General features: G+C 43.7%; 1 protein-coding gene across 1 annotated transcript in view; it reads left to right on the top strand.

Moving 5' to 3' along the window:
• DCDC2C (doublecortin domain containing 2C) overlaps positions 1-1,515 on the top strand; it is a 155,579-nt gene extending 154,064 nt beyond the window's left edge. The window contains 1 exon segment of the mRNA XM_036872599.1: positions 1,140-1,515. Within this exon segment, the coding sequence (XP_036728494.1) occupies positions 1,140-1,515 (376 nt within the window).
• Positions 1,516-18,847: the final 17,332 nt, after the last annotated feature.

Raw genomic sequence — 18,847 nt, 5'->3', positions numbered from 1 at the left:
CCTCCCCCCCCCCCCCCCCCCCCCCCTCCCCCCACCCCAAACCTGGTCAGGACAAAAGCCTCTGGAAGCTGCTCCAGGTGCAGAGATTTCAAGCTTGTTTCTCGTAAGTAACTTGTTTTCTCTTGGGAAAAGAACGAGTCCTGAGTTATTCAATTCAGGATATTTTCTTCTCACAGCAATTTAGATGGAGAACTGATGTGTTTTCTTTTCTTCTGTCATCCCCCCCAAAGAAGTTTTCTTTCGCTAACACAAACAAGAGTTATCTTGCAACTCATCTTGGAAACAGTGACATTAGTTCATACAACACTGTGAAATTTCATATATAACTTTCATATGAAACTATTGAAGGCACTTGGAATAAATTCCCACCTGGTTAGTCTCAGCCAATCCCCATCATTGGTGCAGCGAGGGTCCCTGGAAACTTGGGGTCATTCTTACTTTCTGGGGCAGTAAAAAAAAAAAAAGATTTGTATTCCACTGCTGCCACCACCATTTGTGATCTGTGTGACCTTGGAGGTGTTACTCAATGTCTCTGATCCCCAGTATCCCTTGCCCTTGGGCAGGCCTTCCAATCCTACCTCCTAGGGTTTGGGGGCCGAACCAAGTTCAAACTGAAAATTCCTTAAACTTCCTTCTTTCTCTGGGGCTCTCTGTTAAATTCTGGGTGGATTGGATGGATTTCTTAGATGGATTATCTAAGAAATATCACATTCCCTTTGCTCTTCCCTAAAATGGTCTAACATAACCCACCATGTCTTTATAACACAATCTAGTATGCGTTGGTCCAAATAGCTGGAATTCCCAAGTCGGAACCTCGCTGTGAAAGGCATGCATGTAATGGACTGACTTATCTCTATTATCTTTGTGGATTTCACTGCTGTAGCACAGAACTAGAAAAGGACAATCTTAAGATGAGAAGGAGCTAGGGCTTATGTAATTGAGCCCCTTCTTAATGCTTTTTACTCTTACTCCAGCATTCCATGGAGAGCCACAAAATGGGAGGTTTTTCTTGAAATTTCCGTAAACTGTAAGACCAAGGATGTGAATGAGAAAGACCTGTGGAAAACAAGAAGCCCACTGTGACAGTTTCTGGTTACTGCGTCCCCTGCCTCCTTTCCTCCCCACTCCTTCTCTGTAAGACTTGTGCTCATCCACACCGTCTGCATGGTCCACAAGATCCACAAGATCCACACCATCCACATGGTCCACAAGATCCACACCATCCACGTGGTCCACAAGATCCACAAGATCCACACCGTCCATGTGGTCCACAAGATCCACACGTCCACATGGTCCACAAGATCCACACTGTCCATGTGGTCACAAAGATCCACAAGATCCACACCGTCCACATGGTCCACAAAGATCCACACCGTCCACGTTGTCCACAAGATCCACACCGTCCACGTGGTCCACAAGATCCACAGGATCCACACTGTCCATACCGTCCACTCCACCCAAACTATCCATGCCATCCACACCATTCACATCATCCATACACATCCTCGACTTTAAAGTGAGGAGAAAAAGATCACTTCTGTTTCCTGAATCAATGCATTCCAGATGAGTAACAACAGTAGGCACATTAATTGAATCCTCTCTCTGTGCAGGGCCTATGTCAAGTCTTGTATTTCCACAATTTCATTTGACCCTCATTGCAGCCCCATGAGCTACTCTGAATGATCTCTAATTTACAGGTGAGAAAACTGGGGCACAGAGAGGTTAAAGGGCACAAATCACTTGGCTAGTTACATAACACAAGCTGGTTGAACTCCTGCTGGCTCTGACACCTTTGCTTTTTAGCCACTCAACTGCTCACAGATATGATGGTTACAGTTTTATTAGAACCACCTGATGGAGCTTGGTTAAACTTGTGAAAAATAAAAGACACAACACAACGATGGCCTGCTTAGTGTACTTGTGTTTAACCAAAGCCTCCGATGAGTGGCAGGCCGGGTGTATTGTGTTAGGGGTGTTGAGAGTGGGTTATCTCTGCGAATGAATATATATGAAAGAGAGCAATCCTACTCATACGCTTTAAAGGCTTAGCTCGCGTCAAGGAAGAGAGTTTGTGAATATCTGGGTTCATTAGAGGTGGGGGGGTTGCTGCCATTTGTAGCGGAAGCTGCGTGTTGATTGTCTGAGGGCTTCCATTAATGTTGATTTAGGAAATGCTTACGGTGTTTACGCTGCTTGAATACTCATTCCTCCTTGTCATTGGAAATATGTCAGTGTGTACTGAGGTGAGGGCGGCACTGGGATTTCAGGGACTTGGGGACGGGCAGGTTCCGCGTCAACTTGAACTTTCCGCTCGAGTCTTAATTGCTTCTTGCAGGCCATCAGACATTCCCTTAACCTCCTCTTTCCAGGAACTCTTAGATTTTTCTCGACTCTGCTGTCTTTTAAACGGCCAGGAGGAAGGGAATTTTCACAAGGCTTAGAAGCTTGGTGCACAGGTTAGAAGCATTGGAATTGCACCTGGAGGAGAAAATTCATTTCTGCATTTATCCCCAAGGACTTATGGAAACCTTTAAAATGGAATAGTTGGCCAAGTCCAGAGTGAGGGAAAGAGCCATAGAACACTGTTCAAGAACTCTCTTGGGAGCGTAGCCTACAGGCAGACACATTCGACCCATCCTTCTCTGGGACGGGCGGCAGGAAGGTGGGCCTTTGGGGGCACAGGTTCTAGTTTCTCTGCAGGACAGGTGCAGGGAACCCGAGTGGTGCTGTGTGCCCCTGACGGTAGAGAACCTACGGTCCGGCTCTACCATGCAATACTGGGGTGGAGCCAGCCTAGGCACTTGAACCTCTTGGCCCTAATTTCTTTACTTCCAAAATGGCAGATTCCTATTTTAACTAATGGCCCACGGTTAGTGGAGGAATGAGATATTATAAAAATGTGAAGAACCTAGAACATTTGAACATCTGCATACATTTACTGGGCATCACAGCGTCTTTTGAGGGAAACACTTGTAGCTGGATGGAACGTTGATGCCTTCTTACAACTTTGTGACGTTGGCCAGTCACTTATTTCTGAGCTTCAGTAAAATGAGTCTCATCTATAAAATAAGAATAACGAAACCTACTCCCTTAGGGTTACTATATGTGGAATACTGTACACACAGTTACTTGGTACACAGTGTGTACTCACATCACGATACCTTCCTTCCTTCCTTCTCCCTCCTCTGTCCTTCTTATTATTGATCCGTCTCTTGGAGAGGGAATTAGAGAATCTGATGAAGCGTGGGAGTGTGGCTCCTATTTATAGATCATTAATTCATTGGCCTTTGGGAAAATTGTTAATACTGCTTGCCAAATCACTTGTCTTTTCTCAATCTGCAGTTGTAATCCATTTTCCCAGTATAATTGGTTAGATATGTTCATGTGTTTTGACGTGATCTGAAAGAAGAAAACGATGGAGTGTATCACAACATTTGGATATACAGCACAGTTTTTCTTGCCAGGAGCTCTAAGATAATTCAAATATTTGTTCTGTTTTGATGATTAATTATTTACCGTTATTATCAAAAAAAACTTGCGGTTATTTCCAATGAATGCCAGTAGAGAATACAGGAAAGAGAAGGAAGGGGACTTCCCTGGTGGCACAGTGGGTAAGGTTCTGCACTCTCAACGCAGGGGGCCCAGGTTTGATCCTGGTTGGGGAACTAGATCCCACATGCATGCTGCAACTAAGAGTTCGCATGCCACAACTAAAGAGCCCGCCTGCCACAACTAAAGAGCCTGCCTGCCACAACTAAGACCCGTTACAACAAAATAAAGAAATAAATAAATATTTAAAAAGAGAAGTAAGGAAATAAATAGCAGAAAAGTGGCAATAATGCACCAAGAATTGGCTAGCAGAGGATCACCTCTCTTGAATATTATGTTCAGCTCGAAGCTTCCTAGCACTGTGGGCAAAACTGGGTAAAATAGTCAATAGGTTTTGCGTTTTTCATTGTCAGATGAAACATCCCTAACTATGCTTTTCATGAAAGCCAGCTTTTTCCTGGCATAAATTCCAACATGATTCGTGGAGAAACTGATGATAATAATGGGTAATGGCAGCATTTTTTAAAAAATAATATTTTAAACTCTTCTTTTTTTAAATTTATTTTTTTGTCCCCACCCCTGCAAGGCATGTGGGATCTTAGTTCCCTGACCAGGGATTGAACCTGTGTCCCCTGCACTGGAAGCGTGGAGTCCTAACCACTGGACCGCCAGGGAAAGTCCCCAGTGGCAGCTTTTTGAAAGAGCCCAGGATCCGCCATCACTTGGCTTCCCGTTAGCCTAGAGCATCTTGTGTAAAGAGGATCTGGGTGAGGGAGGCCGGCCTAAGGGGTCCAAGTGCACAGTCCCTCCATCCAGGCGTGGGCCCTCAACACTTCCTGGGTGGGAAGATGGTGGGGACAGGCAACATTGCTTGTTCAGTTTGTGGACGATTCCAGCCCTGAACGTTCTTCTAATCCATTTCGATCCTGCTTGCACGTTGGTTGGCCTGAGGCACTTCATCTGCGTGGAGGCTGAAGAGGAGAGGATTTGGATTGTACTTACTTAGCTTCTAAGATGGAAATCCACAGACATCAGAGCACTACGTGTAAACCATTTCTGTTCGATTCGGTTCAATTCAGTTTACTTCCACACTGCTGAGTTTCAGTCAGTTCGGCTGCCCTCAGCGAGCTCCTGCTACGTGAAGGAGGACAAGCTGGGCCGTGGTGGGGACGCCAAGGTGATGGAGGCCTGGTTCTTGTCCCCGGGGCATAGCCTTCTGGCTAAGGAGACGGACGCACGCACAGCTGCCTATGTGGAGGAGAGAATGGAAACAGCGCTTTACGTGGACCCAGGGCAAGTGTCGCTGGAGCAGCTCAGAGGAAGCAACAACTCTGTGGCAACATTCTTTTCAAATTTATAGCGATAGGGTACCCTTCGGTGTAACGATCCCTGCTCCGTTATATATTATTGTGGAGTTTCCAATTATGCTATAGTTTAAAAAATATTTTTTCCCGAGGGTTAATGTTTACATTTACAAATGTGTACAGCTTAACTAACAGTTTAAATGGAAATTTTAATGTAGTCTATGAATTGTTGGCTCATTTGCATATTTTATCAATTCACCATCATCCTGGGTTGTATATAGTGCAGTAATTAGAAATAGAAAAGACTGTGCATTTAAAAATTTCATTTCAGGATGCAAACACTAGTTGTTTACTGCTGCCTTATCAGTAGCATGTTGTGCTGCGTGTGTGGTTAGGGGCAAGATATTTTTGGAGACTTTAAATAAACATATACATGTAACATAAGGATGCATGAGGTCTAGGACCAGCTGACACTGCAGAGAACACGCCAGCTGCGGGGGTCAGGGCTGCTGTGCTCTGTCTGCTCTCTGCTCGCTTTTCCTTGCTGTTCTCATTGGCATTCACTCTTTCCCGTGTCTTGGTTCAAACTCAGAACTGCAGGCCAACAGCTGTGTAGCGTGGAAGCTGCCCTGAAAACCTGAGCGTGGCTGTGTGAACGCTTCGCCCGGTAGACAGTTGCATTCCCAGCGAAGGTGCGCTCAGGACCCAGTGTGTTCCGTGTACAGGAGATGACCCATTCGGAGAAGTCTCCAGACTTCATGCAAGAACTGAGTGTCCTGCCTGCTCTGGGTCACTCTTCTCCTCTTTGTAAATGGACTGGCCAGTGCACGTGGCCTCCACACACGTCAACAGTCCCCTCCGTGAACGTGTGGCGTGCTGTCTGAGTAGCGTGACACCGAGAGGAGGCCAGGTTCTCTCTGCTGGCCGCACGTGGATGCAGACTCCTGACCCCCAACGCGCCACAGCCCAGCGTCTTGGGCTGTCCCGTCCTACCTCCTTTAGCTCCTCAGCTGTCTTCCTGAAAGACCTCGGTGCTGCTTTCTCACCAGGTGGGCCTTGCTTCTCTCCAACAGCAGCTGCCCTGACCAGCTGCATCTCCTGAGCCTAGAACTGTGCCTGGCACTGCAAGATGCTCAGCGTATCAGCCAGGGCAGCCTGGATTATGCCGCGTAGCAACCCTCACCCCCCCGCCTCAGAGCTGTATTTCTCGCTCAAGCATGTATCGCCACCTGGTGGGCAGTGGCTCTGGAACATCACCTGCCATGAGGCCAAGGGGAAGGGGAAATGGTGAATCCTGTCTTAGTTTTTAAAGGCATCTGTCTGGAAGAAACACAGCTACCTCTGCCCGTACCTTGATGGCCAAAGTGAGTCAGGTGACCTTGTGCAACTTCAGAGGAAGGAAGCACGAGCCTACATTTGTACAAAAGGGGAGAATCGGACGTATCCGTGGGCAGCGTTGATTTATAACACACTCAACCTGGCTATCAAGTTGGACAGACTGTGAAATAAATGTCTGCCGATGATTATGCTGATACTTGCTCCTACTTCATGTAAAGATAATAACATCTCATGAGATGAAGCTCTCTCGATATAAAGTATAAGCCCCTAAAGACCTAGGAACTTTAAAAAAAACCATAAAGCTTGTCTAGCATGATTCCACTTTAGTCATGAGAGTGAGTGACTTGCCCAGAATCTCCAGGCCTGGCCTCCTGGCCGACGCCCAGCAGGGGGTTGTTGTCACCTTCCTCTGCGCCCCTGGGAAAGCAGAGGGGGGTCTGATTCAAACACTGTGCTGTTCACGCACCTCCCCTCGGGAAGCCAAGCGCTGTGGGCACCCACCAGGGCACCGCTGTCCTTAGGCTCGCCCATGCCAGCTTCTCCTGTGAGGGTGAAAGAAGAGAATCCGCATAGAATTCTTTGTTTAGCACTGGAATAGTTAGTGTGTGAAGGCGTTGGCTTATTGTTACTCCTTGTGCCTGTTGTTAGAGGTGGGACTGGGTTCTTAACTGAGGCCCCTCTGGCCTGGTGGGGAGGGGCTGGGGGCTGAGTGATGCTTTTCTCCAGGTGTTGCACTGAGTCACCGACAGGTCGTGATTCGTCTTCTTTACGGTTTGAATTTTAGTCTCTCGTGTTTTCCAACAGTGACACTTTGGAGTAGAGAAGGAAAGAGAGGGCCCAATGGAGCTGGAGAGAGCCAGGTAGTGGAGGGGGGTCGGGGCCCAGGGGAGATGAGAGGACGGGGGGACAGGGAGAAGCTAAAGGCTTTAGGCTGTCTTGGAACCAAAGACACTGGGGGTCTGAAGGGCTCCCGGTCACATGGGGATGCACAGAGCCAGGAGGAGACAGACACAAGGGAGGGAAGGCGCTCAGACAGACCTCACCATCGTGCGTAGGTGGCAGGTGCCTCCCTTCTCACAAGCTGAAGCTGGATGGCCGTTCTGCCGCGTCCCCCAGTGTGTTCGGCAGATGGGTTGGGGCTCTGGGACCCGTGCTGTCCTGCTGTCTGGGCCCAGCCTGGTCAGGAGGCATCCTTACCTCCCTCAATTTGGACTGATCTCCCGAAGAAAGATGCCCCTTGAAGAGAAATGATACCATGTTACAAAGGAAATCACACACTACTGTACGTAAAATAGGTAATCAACAAGGCCCTACCGTACGGCACAGGGACCTCTACTCATACTCTGTGATGACCTACATGGGGAAATAATCTGAAAAAGAATAGGTACATGTATGTGTATGACTGAATCACTTTGCTGGACAGCAGATACTAACACAACGTTGTAAATCAACTCTACTCCAATATAAAATAAAAATTAAATTAAGAAAAAGGAAATCCCAGCTTCCAGACAGCCTGGGGCGGGCTTCCCGGGGGTGCGAACGCAGTGCCACTGCAAGAGAAGCAACAACCGCACTTAGCGAACACCTACTGGTCCAGGCGTTGGGCTCAGTGTGCTTTTCCTTCTTCATGTCTTAATTGTTTGAGTTTTTAATCCTCATCATCATGGTAGTAATGAAGACGCCAAGAAAACAACAACTGCCATTGAATGAACTCTTCCTCCTCTGTGTTTTGTCTTCTGTCTTCATAGCGATGAGGTAAGGCGGGGGGTGTTATTCAAAAGGGGAGAGCAAGGCTCAGAAAGGTCACTTGAGTTGCCCACAGATACGTGTCTGGCAAGTCTCCTGATCCCCAGTGTAAATTGTATTTATTTAGTCTTTATTCTGAAGGAAAACAAAATTTCCAAAAAAGAAATTTTGTTAAATCCAAAGTAACCAAAGTCATGGCTTTGTTTCATTTATTTTTTCATAGCAGACACATATAGCTGTTTCTTGCTTTAATCCCTTGAGCTTCCGTGAACATTTCCTAGGTCAATCAGTCAATCTGTTTTCTGAGCAAAAAAAATGTATGGCAATTCAGACATGAAAATGCCTTTTTTGTTTCCTCCAATAAAACTAATACAATGTCGCAAGTACTCCCTAGCTAAAACATCTCTCTTACTTACTTAGTCACGATGAATAGATTTCTGTTGGAGCCAGGCTGAGCTCCACAAGATATGAAAGCTCTTTATATAAGTACATCCTGACCAATAAGCAGCCTAATATATCTTAGAACCATTGGAAAGAAACAAATAGAAAAAAATAAGAAAAATATTACAAAATGTTATGGAACAGTTTGTGCATTTCCTCTCTGTCTTCAATCTAGCAGCATGTTCTTGATCTAAAAGAAATACACCTTTCAAGTTTCCATGTTGTCAAATTATTTAAAACTCCACAGCTGGGAATCCAGAATGTGTGTAGGGTGAGGGGTGGATTTTTCTGTTCAAGCACAGTGAAATGAGCTCGTGTGTAGATCGCCGGTACGAAGTTTGGATTATCTTTAGGCCTTGTCGGATACGCAAAAGAAAAGGGCAAACCTGTCTTTGTCTGGATAAGTCAAATGACAACCAGAGGACATAGGATGTGAGTGCTCAAAATAAGATGCTGTTCTTCCTTCGTGAATGTTTTCTCAGGGCAGCCACGTGGCAGGCGCAGGCCTGGTGGTGGTGAGGACAGGACCAGAGCCCGAGGTCTTGGAGCAGAGAGATGGAGGAGACTCAGGTTGGATGCTATTTACAAGTGCAAATGGCCTGTTCAGGGTTGGAAACTGTACTGATGGGCATAGAAACAGAGGCATTTCTGCTGATTTACAAGCCGGAATGCAGACAGGCTCACTCTTCCAAGCACCTGACCATCTCTGCTGCAGCAGCTTTGCAGAGGCTCTGGCCGGGACATGGGGGACTCAGTTCTGCCCTCAGCAGTCCAGCTCTTGCAGGGATGAGGCAGGAGAAGTTCCGGCCACCTCACCGTGTGATGCCACCTCACGGCCACTCCGGGGACCATTAGACGTTGCCCTCCTCTTTCCATCTGAGCAGGACACGCTTGCGTAGAGCTGCTGCGGCGGGCAGTGATTTCTGAGGCCAACACCTACACAAATTGCCGCTCTCCAGCCTCCAAGTTGTAACTCCTCCCTTCTGTGTCCACCGCCTGCTTCCTTAACTTCCCTGGACCACGTTGGGTTCCTCCCAGGTGTGGCCAGGAAAGCGCCGGCGGGCACTTCTGTCACATCTGCAGGGTCCTCCCTGTGTGCGGCCCCAGCTCATCTTGTACCTACATACGAGGTGGGCTCATTTAACTCTGACGACAGTCTCATTGTGGGGCGGTGTTTATCTTCCCCTTTTGCAGAGGAGCAAACCAAGGCTCTGAGAGAAATGAAGTGACACGTCGGGTCCACGGCAGAGCAGGACCAGGATCCAGGTCTGGAATCTGGCCCAGAGGACGGAGTCACTGGAGGAGCCAGAGCTGTGGGTCTGGACTTGCATCCCAGCTCCGCCACCTCCCACCAGCCCTGGGCCAGCGTCTCAGCCTCTCCAAGCTTTGCTGCGTTGTCTGTGGAGCAGGATGGACGCCCCCCCGTCCCCCCAGGGATGCCGCTGCCCTGTGGTCCCATCTGCATCAGAGACAGAGCCCAGCACGGGGTGGCATGAGGCCTTTGTCTGACAAACGCCAGTTCCCGTCTCCCCTCCACATTCCTCGTTCTGGTGCCCACACAGGCAGAGGTGGAGCAAACAAGTCACACTTACTGTTAGAATATGGAATCCACGTTGGCGTTTTACCCAACAAATTATTTACCCACGGGGACAACAATTTTTAGAGAGTTTATTCTGGACATGGTCCCAAACCTGGAAGAAGCCAGAGGGATTCAGGACAAAAGCAGGTGCCCCTCCAGCCTGTGGCACAGCCGACATCATCCCCGCATGGGATGGGGCTCCGTGTGGTGCTCAGCGTGACGTCCTCCCACCCACACTTGTCCCACCTGTGTTTCGGCCAGGCACGTCCACAGACCCACCGAGGGTGTGCAGGCCTGCGGAGCACACGGGTGGGTCCACGTCAGCGGACGCCCCCGCCATCAGTCTCCCTCAGTCCTTCCTCCAGCGACTTGGAGCAGCAAGTGCCACTACAGCCTCGAGGACAGTGGCTGAGGGGTCAGGGGAGAGGGGGAGGTGAAAGAAGGGAAGGAGGACCAGAGGGGTGAGCTGAGTGAGGGCATTCGTGACCGGCAGGCATGAGACCTGTGTGTGTGTGTGTGTGTGTGTGTGCGTGTGCGTGTGTGAGTGACATCGGGAGGGGAACCAAAAAATAAAGATCCCAAACAACTTTTTAAAGGAAAGCCATTGCTTTCAAGAACCTGCTTATTTGGAATCGCCAGCCCTGGCGGACGTAAAGAAAATCCGTCCAGTTTACACCTGGGATCACGGGTTGACGCTGGCTGGTAAGAGGCAGCCCTGGGTGCCAGGATGCGTGCCGTCTGCTGGAGCTGGGCAGCGCTGCCTGGGACACTGCCCGAGCCCGGGACTTGATTTGGGGCTTTGAGGATCAAACTTGCACCATGTGCGGTTGAACTCAGATGCCAAATGTGTCCACGGCTCTGAGGCTTTTGACACTGTGACATCCATCACTGTTGGTGATGGGTGCTCGTGTTTATATCAGGATACATGGTCAACTAGGGCTGCAGAGACGGCAGTTTAGGAAAGCAGAGATGCATTTTCCCTTTAGAAATATCAACAGCCCATGTTGCCACAGGAAAACGTATCTGGGGTAACATTACTGGACCTGATGCCCCCCTGGTTCCTGCCCACGCAGAGACACCACAGGTGGTGATGGAGTAGGCTGTCTGGTACAGACAAACACAAGGGGTTGTTTCTTCAAAGTCACTTCTTTAATTTGGAACTAAGGACTGAAAGCAAACTGCAAAATTTTAATTGCAAAAAAGAGTATGTACATGCACATTTGATCATGATAAAATAGGGGTGTGATTTTATTTACTCAGTTCCATTCAAAAAACCCTTGGGGTGCTTCTGAATGTGCTGGGTCCTGTGATATTCAGGGGGGATAAAAAGAAGTTCATAGATGTGACAATAGGGAGGACCACCTGCAATCCTAGTCATGGGTAGATGTGCAATCATTACACTACTCTTCCAACTTTTCTGGATGCTTGAAAAAATTTTAAATTGAAGACTAGAAAATAAAGGAACATTGTTTTTCTTGATCTAGGTTTGGGGAGGGATGAAAACAAAATTTCTGTGGAGATTTTGTAACCATAGGCCTTATGTAGGTTTGAGATTTGAATTTATTCTCTCCGTGATGTGGGAATCTGGACTGAGAATTGAACATGAAAAGTAATACAGGCTGGCCAGGCTGGTGAAATGCCTGACAGAAGGAAGCATAAACCATCTGGAGACACACCTCAATCAGGGTGCACAGTGTATCAAGATGAAGCCACATACAACAGGCTCACAATCCACAATTACAAAACACGTCAGCATGACCAGGGTCAAGCAGGATCTGCTCCTTAAGATGATTAAAATAAAAAAGTCAAAGGGAGCTTTAAAAACACAGTGAAACATAATAAGTGAAAAAAACATTATGAAGCTAGCATAGCAGATATGCAAAATAAACCACACAACTTTTAGAAATAAAACATAAGCTTAGTAAAACAAAAAAACTGATTGGGTTAATTACAGTGAAATGAAACAATAAATCCGTGACCTGAAATGTGAAGCTGAGAAAATTACAGAGTACATTGTAGAGCAAAGAAGAGATGGAAAATACAAGAGAGGCTGGGACATTGAGGGACCATGAAAGGGTCAAATACACATAAGATGAAATTCAAAACAGAGACAAATGGAAGGAATATTGACGAGTATACAGTATAAAAAGAAGCATAACAACTCAGATTCCATGATCTCCAATAAGCCCAAAGCAGCCCATAAATCTGCATGCAGATACATTGATAATGAAACAGCAGAACACCAAGACAAAGAGAATTTTAGAAGACAGAAAAGACCAGTCACCTACATAAAAGCTACAGTTAGGAGGACAGCAGAGTGTCAAAGGAAACAACAGAAGATATGACAAAGAAAATATCTTCAAAGTGCTAAGAGAAAATAATGATCAACTTAGGGCTTTATACAAGGGTAAACTACTATTCAAGAATGGAAAAAGATAAAATATTTTAGTGTACTTCTTAGAAAAACATAAAATTTACCTGAACTGAGACAAGAACAAATAGACAATTTAAATATACTTTTAACTTTAAAGGTATTGTATCAGTAGTTTAAATTTATCCTAAAACAAACCACCTGCCCCAAACACTAAGCCTAAGGACAGTTCTATGCAGGTTGCAGCAAACGTTCAAGGGATATGCATTCCGATTGTGAGAGCAGAATAAGAAGACAAATGTGCTGGTTCATTTTACGTGCTCATATTACCTTGATGTCCTATCGAAAAATTATATACTAATCTCTTATGAACATAGACTGAACTTTCTTAAGTAAAATATTAGCAAACCAATTCCAAAAGTGTATACAAAAGTACATTCTGACAAAGTGGGATTATCAACAGGAATGCAAAGACACTTATGATTAGGAAAAAATATATGTAACTCAGCACATTTCAATGACTAAGTGGGAGGAAAACATATATCACTTCAGTAGATACAGAGAAAAGGATTTGGCGTGGTGTACATTGTGATGGAAAGACTCAGCGTTGGAAAGATGTCCACATTTATTCCCAGTTCAAAGCCAATTCTATTAAATGTTCTGCAAGGTTGTTTTTTTTTTTCCCCCAGAATGTGCCAAGCTGATGAAAGCAAAGGGCTGAGAATGTCGTTCTTGTTATGATGGTTGTGATACAAACCACCCCAAAGCTTGGTGCTGCAAGTCTTTATTTTACTCACCAATCTGTGATCTGGGTGGGGTCTGGTGGGGGCGGTTCATCTCCCCTTTCCTTAGTGTCAGCTCCGGGGCTCAAGACTCACGTTGGGCACCTGGGCTGGGCAGATGCAAACTGCTGAGCGCTGACCCAGGTGGGGCTCCCCAGCACCTCTCTCTCCATAATCTTTCTACATGGTCTCCCCACCATCGGGGTAGCTGGACTGTCTATATGTTGGCTCAGGGCTCCAAAGCATGTGTCCCAAGAGATCCGGGCTGAAGCTGCATCCTTTCACCATCTAGCCTTGGAAGCCACAAAAGCATCATTTCCACCATTCTCTGTGGCGGGGCCCATCACAGGATGCCTCTTAGATTCAAGGGAAGGGAATGTACACTCACCTGTCGGTGGGAGTCGTGTCAGTAACATGTGGAGTGTGTGTTATACTGTCAAGCTTTCCTATCCATGAACGTGGGCATTCTCCTCTACTTATTAGGTGTTTTATGTGTTAGAATATATCATTTCAAAAAAGATATCGTTCTCAGTAGTCACAAAAAGACCACAGAAAAGATGACCAATGTCTTTCAATGCCATTTAATATTCTCCATAAAGAACTTATACATTTTTTGCTAGATTTTTTTTTCTTTAGGTGTTTTTGTTATTGTTGCTGTGGAGAATTATAGGTTTATATTTTCTAACATTTATTGCTGGTTACAAAAATGTCGCTGACATTTACATATTGATTTCTCATCCAGCAAACTTGCTAAACTCCCTTAATCCTAATAAATTAACTATTCTTTTAGCCTTCTATGTGCAATGTTCTTCCTTTTCCATCCTTTTATCTTTTCAGTTTTTTTCTTTTCTTCTTTTTTTTATAGTTCAGTATTGAATAGGAGTGGTGACAGTGAGTATTCTTATCTTATTCTTGCTCCTAAAGGGAATGTTTTAAACATTTTCTTGTTGACTTTTCTTCCAAGCAATTGTTTTTAACATCCTCTATTAGTTTATTCCTTGTTTGCTAAGAATATTTATCTTGAATGGCTATCGAACTTTATTGAATTATTTCATCGCATCTATTGGATAATCATTAGTGTTTGTCATTTATTTTGTTATGAATCTGTTAATGTCATTAATTACACTAATAGCTTTTTAAATGGTAGATGAATGTTGTATTCCTGGGATAAGCTGATTTGGTCATAGTTTATTTTTATTTTCCTTTATTTCTTATTTCTTTATTTCCTTTTATTGTCTTTTTCCACTAGTTAGGACTTCCAGCATGATGTTAAATAGGAGTGGTGAGAGGGAATATCCTTGCTTGCTCCTAAACTTAAGGAGAAAGTGTCCAGTTTCTCACCATTAAACATCACGCTAAGTGTTATTTTTTTTTTTGTAGATGTTTCAACAAGTTGAGGAAATTCCCCAGTAATTTTGTTGAGAAGCTGAATGGTGGTTGGATTTTTGTCAAATGCTTTTTCTACATTAGTTGATATGGTCATATGATTTTTCGTTTTTAGCCAGTTGCTATGGTGTGTTCCAATGATTTATTTTCAAAAGTTGATCCAGTCTTGCATACCTTGGGAAAATTCATTGGTCTCAGTGCATAATTCTTTTTATACTTTATTGGATTTGACTTGCTGATATTTTATGGAAGCTTTTTCATCTTTGTTCATAAGGATCTTGGTCTGTAATTTTCCTTTCTTGTAACGTCTTTATCAGGTTTTAGTATTTGGGTAGTGCCAGTCTCACAGACTGGGTTATGAATGTTTCCCTCTGCTTCCGTTTTCTGGAAGATATTATGGAGACTTGGTATAATTTCTTCCTTAAATATTTGGTAGAATTTACCAGTGAATTTATTTAGTAGATAATAGACCTATCCAGATGATCTATTTCACCTTTGTGGACTTAAGGACAGTTTGTGTCTATCAGTTAATTGGTCTATTTCACCTAAGTTAACAAATTTGGGGGTGTAAAGTTGCTCATAGTATTTCTCTGTTATTCTTTTAATGTCCATAGAATCTGTAGTGATGGCCCCTTTTTCATTTCTGGTATTGGTAATTTATGTCTTCTCTCATTTTTTTTGTTAGTCTGACTAGAGTTTTTTTTTTTTTTTAAAGATTTAATTTTATTTATTTTTGGCTGTGTTGGGTCTTCATTGCTGCATGTGGGCTTTCTCTAGTTGTGGAGAGCAGGGGCTACTCTTCGTTGTGGTGCATGGGCTTCTCCTTGCGGTGGCTTCTCTTGCTGCGGAGCACAGGCTCTAGGCGAGCGGGCTTTAGTAATTGCAGCATGTGGGCTCAGTAGTTGTGGCTCATGGGCTCTAGAGTGCAGGCTCAGTAGTTGTGGTGCATGGGCTTAGTTGCTCCGTGGCACGTGGGATCTTCCCGGACCAGGGATCGAACCCATGTCCCCTGCATTGGCAGGCGGATTCTTATCTACTGTGCCACCAGGAAGCCCCCTGACTAGAGTTTTATCAGTTTTATGATCTTTTCAAGGAACCAGCTTTTGATTTTGTTGACTATTTTCCTGTCTCATATTTCATTGATTTATGCTCCAATTTTTATGACTTCTTTTTTTTTCTGCTTAAACTGCTCTTCTTCCTCTAGTTTCCTTAGGTAGAATCTTAGGTTATTGATTTTGAACTTTCTTTTTTTCCTAATATGTGCGCTTAATGCTATAAAATTCCTCTAATCCCTGATTTACTGCATTATAGAAGTTTTGATAATTTATATAATCATTTTTGTTTAGTTCCAAATGTTTTAAAATTTCTCTTGAGACTTCTTTTTTGACCTGTGTGTTATTTAGAAGTGTGTTGTTTAATTTCTAAATATGTGAGGATTTTCCAGCTATCTCTCTGTTACTGATTTCTAACTTAAGTCCATTGTGATCTCTGAACATATTTTGTATGACTTCTGTTTGTTAATGCGTATTCTACAGCTCACAATGTGGCCTGTCTTGGTGAATATTCCAAACTGAGCTTGAGAAGAATGTGTGTTCTGTTTTGAATAGAGGATTTTATACATGTCAGTTGGATCAAGGTGATTGGTAGTGTTCTTTACGTCAGCTCTAAATTTACTGATTTTCTGTGGAGTTGGTAGATCAATCACTGAACAAGTGGTGTTGAAATCTCCAACTAGACTTGTGGATTTGTCTGGTTTCCTTGTTTCTATCAGTTTTTACCTTGCATATTTTCATGCTCTCTTGTTTTGTGCCCATTTCTTTGGGATTGTTATGTCTTATTGGAGAATGTTTTACTTTATCATTATTCAATGCTGCCTTTGATTCCTTAGAGTTTTCCTTCCCCTGAAGTCTACTTGCAACTTCTGTGTGACCTTCTAACTTGATGAACATCATCTAAAAGGTAAATGTGTTTTTCTTCATCAATTACTGGGGAAGTTCAGAACTGCTCCATTTTAGTAATTGTGAAGCGTCCTAAGCATACATTTTAGTACATCATTTTTTCCCTCTAAACTGACTATGGTAAAAATATGTGCAGTTAGTAGATTTTTTGCCAAATAGAATCTCATCATTTTGTATTTCTTAAGCTTTTTCTAACAGCTTCTATGGAACAGGTAGGGATTTAAACAAAAGCCAACCAACAAACAACGAAAAAAGTAAAAGACACCCATATATAATCCTATCTGTTCGAATCATCTCAATGCTCTCATATTCCTTTTCTGTCTAAATTTGTGGCCTTGGGCACTGTCTTAGTCTGTTCAGTCTGATATAACAAATACCGCAGACCAGGTGGCTTAAACAACAGAGATTTATTCCTCACAGTTCTGGAGTCTGAAGCCCAAGATGAAGGTGCCAGTATACGCAGTGTCAGGGGCGGGGGCCGGTATCTCTTCCTGGTTTGCAGATGGCAGCCTTCTTGTTGTGTCCTTACATCATGGAGAGAGAGAGAGACAGAGAGAGAGAGAGAGGGAGGTCTTGTGTCTCTTCCTCTTTTACAAGGGCACTAATTCCATCATTGGGGCTCCTCCTTCATGACCTAATCACCTCCCAAAGACCCCACCTCCTAGTACCATCACATCGGGGGTAATGCTTTCAACCTGTGAATTCTGGGGGGGGGGCACAAGCACTCAGCCCATAGCTGACACCTACAAATAGTCTCTCACATCAGCACATCAGGTTACTTCCTTGCTGTCTCTTCAAACCCTAGCTCTCTCCCTCCATGTGGATTCACCTTCACTCTTCTTCTCCCTCCTGTCACCCTGCTTGGTTTCCTTGGCATCTTGCCTTCTGTCCCAACATTCCAGGTCAACTGGATTTGGAAAATATTTCTTAGTTTAAACACGATTACTTTGTTTACAAGGGGAAGTCTATGAACATATTGACTATGAATAATCCTTATGATGACAAATGCTGAAATGCAAGCGTATTTGTGAATGCAAACAAATGTCAGCAAGGAATGAACACAAACAAATAATTAACACTCACCAGGGTAAATAAACAGGACTCTGTAACACTTCTGATTGGTTTTCCTCCCCGCGGACATGAAGCTCCATTTACCTTTTGCTGCTCACTTGTACACATTTGTACACAAGCAAGTAGAGTGGTCCCCTGGTAGTCTGCAGTGCTTATGAGTGTGGTACTCCAAATAAATGCTTTTGCTAGATGATTAAAACCTAACTTTTTGGTACTATGCTCTGTATCTACTTTTTTTCCTAAGCTTTCTGCTGTCATTTCTATTTTCTCCATGATTCTTTTCCTCTTATCACCCTCTCTGGGAGCCATATAGTCAGGTTTACAAGAATTTTTAAACATTGTCTGTGATCAGATTTATGATATTTGAAGTCTGCTTATTTTCAGTCCTTATTAGGACAATTTTCTGGTTAACTGGCTCAGCAGAAAAGGAAAGGGATCTCATAGTTAGGAGGTGAATGAAACCACCTCAAAGAAAATGTGGATCCTTGGTTGGGCTTTGTTGACCTTTATTTCTTATTCTCTGGTAGAAATAACTCAGCCCCCTGGGCTTTGGGAAGACTGGGCATCAGAATTTCATGGTTCTAACCCTTGCGGTCTCACTGGATTCCTGTGATTTCAGATAAGTCACTCTTTTTCAAAAGACGGCTAATCATGCTGCATTCACCTTATATGAAAGTTAAGTAAAAGTACCAGGCAAAGAATTGATAGTTTAGAACTTGGAAATATCAGTTGTGTGCACATTAGGTGGTGGTTGATAGTTAAGAGTCTTGACCAGGGGGCTTCATGTATTTTTGTCCATGTACACTCAAAAATAATTTAGAAAAATTATGCATCTATACATTTTTAGGTTGAAATCTAAAATTTTTCATTCACCATAAATTAAAATATTTACAGAGGAATTAGTTTCCAGGGTCTGTAAATATGAACATTTGAAAATATAACTATTATATAATACTTTTCTTTAATGGAATCTGAATACATAGAAATTTGATACCACCAGATGATTTAAAAATCACATGAACAGTTCTCTTCTTTAATTAGAAATATTGCATATTTTTTCCTCCTTGAGCTCATAATTCCAGTGTATTGTCCCCCTTAATGTAATACTTTAAAGAACCGAAGTGTTTTATTGATCATGCTCTCCTATTTCTTTACAACAAATATATGTATATGGACTGATTTAAAAAATTTCCTTTGACTCTAAGCCTGAAAGTATTAAATTTTTTTCCAAAATTAAATGATCATCATAACAATTATTAGTGCAAAATTGCTAAAATATCTAAATATATTAATTTAGTCACTTATTAAATATAAAAAGTCAA

The sequence above is a fragment of the Balaenoptera musculus genome, chromosome 13 (genome assembly GCF_009873245.2).
Source record: "Balaenoptera musculus isolate JJ_BM4_2016_0621 chromosome 13, mBalMus1.pri.v3, whole genome shotgun sequence".
Taxonomy (NCBI): domain Eukaryota; kingdom Metazoa; phylum Chordata; class Mammalia; order Artiodactyla; family Balaenopteridae; genus Balaenoptera; species Balaenoptera musculus.
This window is presented reverse-complemented; position numbering and strand designations above follow the sequence as displayed.